The 7,634-nt window shown below is 37.2% G+C and overlaps 1 protein-coding gene across 1 annotated transcript; it reads right to left on the bottom strand.

The window, feature by feature from the left end:
* Positions 1-1,306: 1,306 nt before the first annotated feature.
* mrpl2 (mitochondrial ribosomal protein L2) lies at positions 1,307-6,896 on the bottom strand. Its single transcript, XM_041251965.1, has 8 exons — positions 6,816-6,896; positions 5,899-6,008; positions 5,037-5,262; positions 3,813-3,954; positions 3,157-3,272; positions 2,577-2,687; positions 2,333-2,406; positions 1,307-1,612 (listed from the first exon to the last, which is right to left on the bottom strand). The coding sequence occupies exons 2-8, from the start codon at positions 5,995-5,997 to the stop codon at positions 1,385-1,387; spliced, it is 996 nt and encodes a 331-aa protein (XP_041107899.1). The 5' UTR covers positions 5,998-6,008; positions 6,816-6,896; the 3' UTR covers positions 1,307-1,384.
* Positions 6,897-7,634: the final 738 nt, after the last annotated feature.

Here is a 7,634-nt window from a genome sequence, read left to right as displayed (position 1 = left end):
TTTACAATTTTAGAAAAGCAAACTATGAAGGTATGAAACAGAGACTAACAGAAGTAGATTGGAGTAAAATAGAGAAAACATCCACAGAAAAAGGGTGGTTGTTCTTCAAAAAAGATTTCCAGAAAGCTTTTGACAAAGTCCCGCATAAAAGATTAATTCTCAAACTGAACGCAGTAGGGATTCAAGGAAACACATGTACAAGGATTAGGGAGTGGTTAACATGTTTAAAACAGAAAGTACTGATTAGAAGAGAAACCTCAGAATGGAGTGAGGTAATCAGTGGAGTACCACAGGCAGTATTAGGTCCTCTGCTATTCCTAATCTACATTAATGATTTAGATTCTGGTATAGTAAGCAAAATTTGCAGACGACACAAAAATAGGAGTGGCAAACACTGTTGCAGCAGCAAAAGTCATTCAAAATGATCTAGACAAGATTCAGAACTGGGCAGACACATGGCAAATGACATTTAATAGAGAAAAGTGTAAGGTACTGCACACAGGAAATAAAAATGTGCATTATAAATATATGGGAGATGCTGAAATTGGAGAAGGAATCAAAGAAAAAGACCTAGGAGTTTTTGTTGACTCAGAAATGTCTTCATCTAGACAATGTGGGTAAGCTATAAAAAAAGGCCAACAAGATGCTCAGATAGATTGTGAATTGTTTAATTTAAATCAAGGGAAGTAATGTTAAAACTGTACAATGCACTAGTAAGACCTCATCTTGAATATTGTGTTAAGTTCTCGATATTGCTGCTCTAGAAAGAGTGCAAAGAAGAGCGACCAGAATTATTCCAGGTTTAAAAGGCATGTCATATGCAGACAGTCTAAAAGAACTGAATCTATTCAGTCTTGAACAAAGAAGACTACGCGGCGACCTAATTCAAGCATTCAAAATTCTAAAAGGCATTGACAATCTCGAACCACCATATATATATATAGAAAAAACACACACAAATAAAATAATATACCTTGACATGCTTGTGGTACATCTGACATTTCTTTGTATGAGATGGAATTGATGTCACATTAAAATGATTTATACTGTTTAACATACAAGCCAATTTTCACCCACTCAAAAGTCAGAGCAGCCAGTAAGGTCACTCGGAGGTACAGTAGTCACTGTTTTCTCTTGTGGAATGAATATCTGTGTTGCAGTTTTCTCTTATGGAATGAATCTGTATCGTACAGCACACTATACAATGTTCTATGTAGTGATTGACCATCTGTTCAGGAAAACAAATCGCTTAGTTCACAATTATAGTAGAAAAGTAATTACAAAACATCAGTTCAAGCAAAACACTGATTTTAATGGTGGTTTATTTTGTGAATAGAAGTGTGGAAGGTTTTCAATTCCTACAGAGCTACAGGTTTGTGTGTATTCATGAGGTGGTGGTGCCTGCAGCTGCTGCTGCTGAGGGCAGATTCACATAGCTCTTCATGGGAGGAATGGGTTTGATCTTTCTTCCTGCCCATCCACCTTTTCTCTGCCACAACCCGCTCGATGGCCTGATCCCGAGCCAGCGGTTTCGACCAGCCTTTCCAATTATCCTCTTGTTGTGGTCAACGTTGGAAACGCGTCCGACTGTGGCCATGCACGTCTCCAGAACCTGCAGAGGAGGTCGACGACAAACCATGAGGTCACTTGACACACTTCGATGACTAATACATGTAGCGGGCAGCTTTTTAAACTACAAAGTTCTTTATATAAAAAGGAAGCTATAGTACACTGCAGATCTGCTTTTTAGGGTCCTCATTCAAAAAACTGGGATGATTCTAAGCTGATCATGTCCATCCATCTTCTGTCACAGTTGAACATGATCTTTATCAAACTTCTGTCATACACTCCAAGCCTCCATTGAGGTTTCGGATTGCATTTGGCTATAGTGCGATAGCCATTCTATTTTATACGATTTGTTTTAAACTCGTACATGCACTCATTCACTTTCTTACCTAAAGGAATCCATCATCACTTTACGCCATATCTGCCTAATGCACGTGCGCAAAGCATACTGCAGAGAGCTGTCTGAAGTTGTTCAAGTTATGTCGGGGTCTACAGTAAACCTTGTTGTTTATTACATGGTGGAGCTGTAACAGTGAGGTAATGCACTGGATACTGCACTGTTATACCAGGACTCTTCCTTGCTTCTACTCCTTTCTTTCACAGAAAGTACAAATTGTAATGATTAGCTTCCCAACACCTATTCCTAATCCAACTATGTAATGGGCAAACTAGCATACTGGAGACACTCAAAACCAAATTTGAGAATGTTAACCATTTACTCTGCTCCGAAAAATAAAGCGCACACATTAAGTATTATATACAGTACCTGAATTTGCCGCTTAGATGGTAGCTGTACAATTGCAGTTCCATTCACTTTTCTTAATAGAACTCCGCACGTTCCTAAAAAAACCAGGAATTAAGTGACCCATTTAAATAATTGCATGCTTGAATTTACAGGATAATTAACTTTTTATAATGCCTGTTCTATCATTACAGTTTAATTTTAATGCCAAGAAACACATGGAACCTCAACTGTGATTCCATTATTCTAAAGACATTATTTAGTTTACCTGCAGCTCTGACATACTGGGCTCCTTTCCCTGGGTAAATTTCCAAGTTATTTATCAGCGATCCTATTGGAAGAGCTCCAAGAGGGTACGAGTCTCCCTCATTGGCAGATACTGGAAACAGAAGACCATGTTTGCTTACATTCAAATTAAGCATAACTGGATAATAGCCACACAAAACAGTGATAAGACTTTTATAATGACAGACATGTTTTTATAATGACATCAAACTGTGTGTCCTAACAAAAGCAGCAGATCAACAATGACAAATGTAAAAATTAAATGATTTAAAAATATATATAATAATGTCTGAACCAGTAATTAAACACAAAATCAGAAGACACTATTTAATCTCAAATCTTTAAACAATTCCTCATAAAACAAAACAAAAAAAATCTTCAGTGGAAACTTCTCTCTCATGGTCTAATCAGTAACACCGATAGCCATTAATTGTTTGAAAGATTTGAAATTTCCTTTAAAAATCTTGCTTCGTGGTTAAAAATCTTGAAAAAGTCTAGAATATTCAAAAGCTGTACTGTTTATAAAAATAAAAAAAGCACCCAGTAACCTCTTCATTTCATACCTGCCATTCTGCCGATGGTCCGTGAAGTTTTGATAACATCTCCGGCCTGCATGTTTTCAGTGGCAATGATCCAGCGCTTCCGACTGCCACCAGCTACCAATGCAATGTCTGCAGACCTGTTAAAAAAACAGCAAAGTTGTACATGCAATCTCCCCATGGCTGTACGCTCTAGACTAGAGCAAGACTGCAATTCATTATTACTGGGGACAACAGAATGAAACAACATCTAAGGCTTGGTCTGGTCCGTTTCCTTTGAAACAATGTATCAATGTGCATGGTGTTATCTGCAAGCAAAGTGACTGAGTTTGTTTGAATGCAAGTTAAAGTTGTTTTTTTTTTTTTATCAGGACCGAGTCTGTTTGTGTTCGCAAAGCAGTTTTTTTTTTTTTTTGTGAACACAGCCTAAGCAGCAGCTTAGATTGCTTTACAAGAATTTGAGACTTAAAACATATATTCCTAGTAAAACAATAATCTATTCTACCCTGCATGAAGAAGTCCAGTATATTCATGCTTGTTTCATGCCAAAGTGTTTTTAATCTTGAATTGTCTAGGGATCACTAAAGCAGTCCACCCCCAGCCCCACCCCCATAATAGGAATACAACTTTAAAGTGTCACAGCAGTCTTCTTTGTTGTTCTTCCTCTCTCTTTCTCTTACCTGCAGGGGTCATATCTGACTTCCATGACCTTCTCTTCAAAGAACTCGCTTTCTTTTCCAGCTTCAAAGTTTAAACGCTGAAAATCCACCATGCGATACCGCTGCTTATGGCCCCCACCAATCCCATGAGTGCGGATTTTCCCTGTAAAAAATAAATAAATAAATTACTGTCACACGAAGTCATCTATACATACTCCTTTGCAATAAACAGTGGCTGTCCAGCAAAGCACAGAGCTCTGACAAACTCATTAACAGTCATTCAGCACTCTCGTTTACTAAACGCATGTAAAAGCCGCAGAAATGGATTGCTTGTCTCTCTGTTCACTTTCTTGTTTTAGTTTAATATGTCGCTTACTTTCAGATACTCTTATTTTTTCAAAGCAAACATGTACCTCAATGTTGCAGGATTTGCAACACAATGCATCCTCTGCTTCCTCTGGCCCACTTCTGCTATTTGGCTTTTTGTATACTTCGAAACATTCTAATGTACTTTTTTCTCCCCATTTTTCATCCGCTCAAAATATTATATTTCTGTGTAAGTATTTCAATTTCGTTTTTGATCAAGCTCGTTACTTTGATTGACAGAATCAGGTGATAATGTGTTTGTGAAGCAACAGAGAAACAATCACATGCGACGTTTGAACGTTATTGGATCCTCTGTCGTCTAAACGTACCTGCTGTGTCCTAGGTCAGAGTAGGGCTGCTTATTGCAATGTCAGTCAAAATAAAACAGCATTTTAATCAAAACATTGTGTATTTCCTAGAAAATACTACCGGGAAAATACTCAATAGTAAACTAAAAATCGGGTATAAATCAGTAAACACCAAGGTTCAGTATAACATTTTTTAAAAATCCTGTAATTTTTCAGTAAAATTTGGAATAAAGTGGAAATGCAGAACACTACTCTTATTATATTACCTAACGCTCTCACAAGTGTAAAATCCTTTTCATCTTTTGGTCCTATTAGGTGGAATGCGCTACCTCTAGAATTTGCATTTATTATTTTGTAATGTTTTAAAAGAATGTCTCTAGTCCCTGAAACTCTTGTATGTATGTACAAGTGCATAAAGTTCAATAATCCTGTTACTGTATTGTACTATGGTAAATCAGGGCTGGATTGTGCAATAATACCATATTAAAAGAGCTGGAGCTTGCATAGAACCTTCTAATGCAGCTATGTGCAGGCTAGGCACTTTTGAACAGCAAGCCCTAAAGCTGCAGACCTGTGTGATCTCTGCCTCCGGTCTTCTTCTTGCCAATTGGTCGGATGGTATATTTGGTTCTCTGTTTCCAGCGGGTGCTGTTTTGGCACAGCGCAGCAGAGGTCAGAATTCCTCTCCATGGCTGCTGTTGGGCGCCAAAACAGAACGATGTCTTCCGTACAGTCAGCAACAATCGGCTGCAAGGCAGACTGGAATACCGACACAGCTCTGTGGACTGTTTGACTGTCTGTGGACACAAGTCAACAAATGATACCTTGAATACCTAGTGCAGTGTTTTAAATGAGGATCGTGAGTAAGATTTTGTATTTTTGACTGAACCAATATCGAGTACAAGATCACAATTAATATATACAGTAATTAATATTAAACCATGTTCCAAGAGTCTCAACTTACACAAGTCAGAAGTCAGCAGGATTATTGTAGAGTAGACTTTCAATTTGATGCAAAACAAATAAAATAAAATCTAAACTGAAACAGTGTTGCTAATGCTTTAGGAGATGTATTTGAAACAATGGTCTTTAACATGACATATGAGTTCCCATTTTGATATTATGTACCAAGTTACACAAACTAATTCTGCATGAATTAAAAACATTGCAAAGCAGTTTCCCCCGTTCCAGGTATTACTATGCACTTGATTAGCCACAGTGTATAGGTAACAAGCTCAGGTGTGTCTCACTAAACTCATAGTAAAACTAAGAATGGGCCAAAAATCCTGTGCAATGGTAGTCTTATTCCCATCCCTGCACTTTAATGGTTGTTGAAGGTAATTGGCCGAGGTGTAGTCTATCATCCCTAGCCTGTGTTTTTTGCTTAAAGGCATTGCTATGCCCAAATCAACACTGACAAAGTTGTACTATACCTGTGACAAAAGGTGGGCGGGCCGCACTCCCTGAGCCATGTTTGAAGAAGCAGAGAGGGAGAGGGATCCTAGGGCCCGAGCAAGGGCCGACAAAGCCATGACACCTTTCACTAAAAGACAAAAACATAAGACAATTAAAAGATGTCATAATATTTTTAAATACTGTACTTAACAAGGTTGTAACCTCTCGAGTCTATCGGTTAATGTGTTTCCTGTGATGTGTTACACATAGCCTCTATGGAAACGCTATTCTGCTTCCAGAGTTATAACGCAGCTTAAAGATATCAATTATTACGTCTGAGTATTGCAAGTTTTCGGCGTCATAGGATGGCTGACAGAGTTCTAGGAGGCAGTGGGTTAGTGTCTAAAAGCTTTAGAACGTAAACCAACTAGACTGTTAATAAGGTCTGCTTTTTTCAAAAAGCTGCGTGCACACAACGCTAATCTGTGGAAGGTAGCTAAAAATGTATTATTATCCAGTACTCCTAGTTCAACTGAAAATGGCTGAGGGATACCACAGCTGTATCTGTGTTTACATAGCTGGTTTCATTCATACTTATATAAGAACACTGTTCTGATCATATTAAAACCGACCATTCATTGATGACAACCAACTAAATTTCACTGTGCAGTATTTAACATATACTCAATAGTAACTAATAACCAAAAAATGAATTATAAAGTGTAAAAAATGTAATTACTCCTGATTTGTAAAGCGTTTTAATAATAATATCTACTGTCTGCTAACCGTCCTAAGTCACTCTACACTGTGCATTGCTTACAGTCTGTCGACAAATGCACTGCCCTGACTGAGAAGAGCATATTCTTACATCAATTAAATTACCACGCACAATAAACAACAAAAAATACCAGTGTTAAAATAAAAACAGGTAGAATTCATATAAAATCTTCGTTACCGCTTTCTGATGTCTACAGACTGGGAGGTCACAGTCTCATAGGGACATATTTTTACTGCACAGCACACTACTGACGCTCGTTGATGACGCCTCTCTCGCGATGTATGGTTTTTGATGAGAGCCTACGATCAAGGTTTTGCATTCACATTTTCAGAGACATATTTGTTGTCAATTTTTATTTTTGTTACAGTGTGCTGTGTACTGTTTAATTCTAGCACCAGCATGTGCCTAGAATGCATGATGCACAGAAAAATCCTAAAACAACTTGCATGAATTGAACCGATTGCATGTGTTGCTGCTGCGTAGAATCAGCGAAGCTTTTCAGAAGATAATGCCGCATGTTGGCTATGAAAAGTTAGGCTCGTGCTGGAGACAGCTTGGCAAAATGATTTCATAAGCATAATTCTGCTTAATAAACCCTGTATGTAGGATTACATAATTACTTTCACAGACAAATAATGCAAAACTTATTTTTTACAAAATCCATATTAAATATAGGTTGATTTTATAGGTTACATACTAAAATATTAATATGTAATATATAATTAATATAAAAATAATATTATTATTATAATATTATTAATTTCTCCCAGAGGGGTCTTTCAGATATTTTAAAAGTTTTTTTTTTTAATATACATAGAAATGTATTTTGATCTATAATTAAACTTCAGTTTATTGCTATCTTAAATGCCCTGTGTTGTACTGTTGTAGTGCAGTAGTAGATGAAATGCTATGCAAATTATATATCTGGGCAGGAACTTACTTTATTTCACTCCAGTGTGCTATCGCCATAAGAGAAACAGCATTATTCCAGGAACA

This window comes from Polyodon spathula, chromosome 6 (assembly GCF_017654505.1).
Source record: "Polyodon spathula isolate WHYD16114869_AA chromosome 6, ASM1765450v1, whole genome shotgun sequence".
Taxonomy (NCBI): Eukaryota; Metazoa; Chordata; class Actinopteri; order Acipenseriformes; family Polyodontidae; genus Polyodon; species Polyodon spathula.
This window is presented reverse-complemented; position numbering and strand designations above follow the sequence as displayed.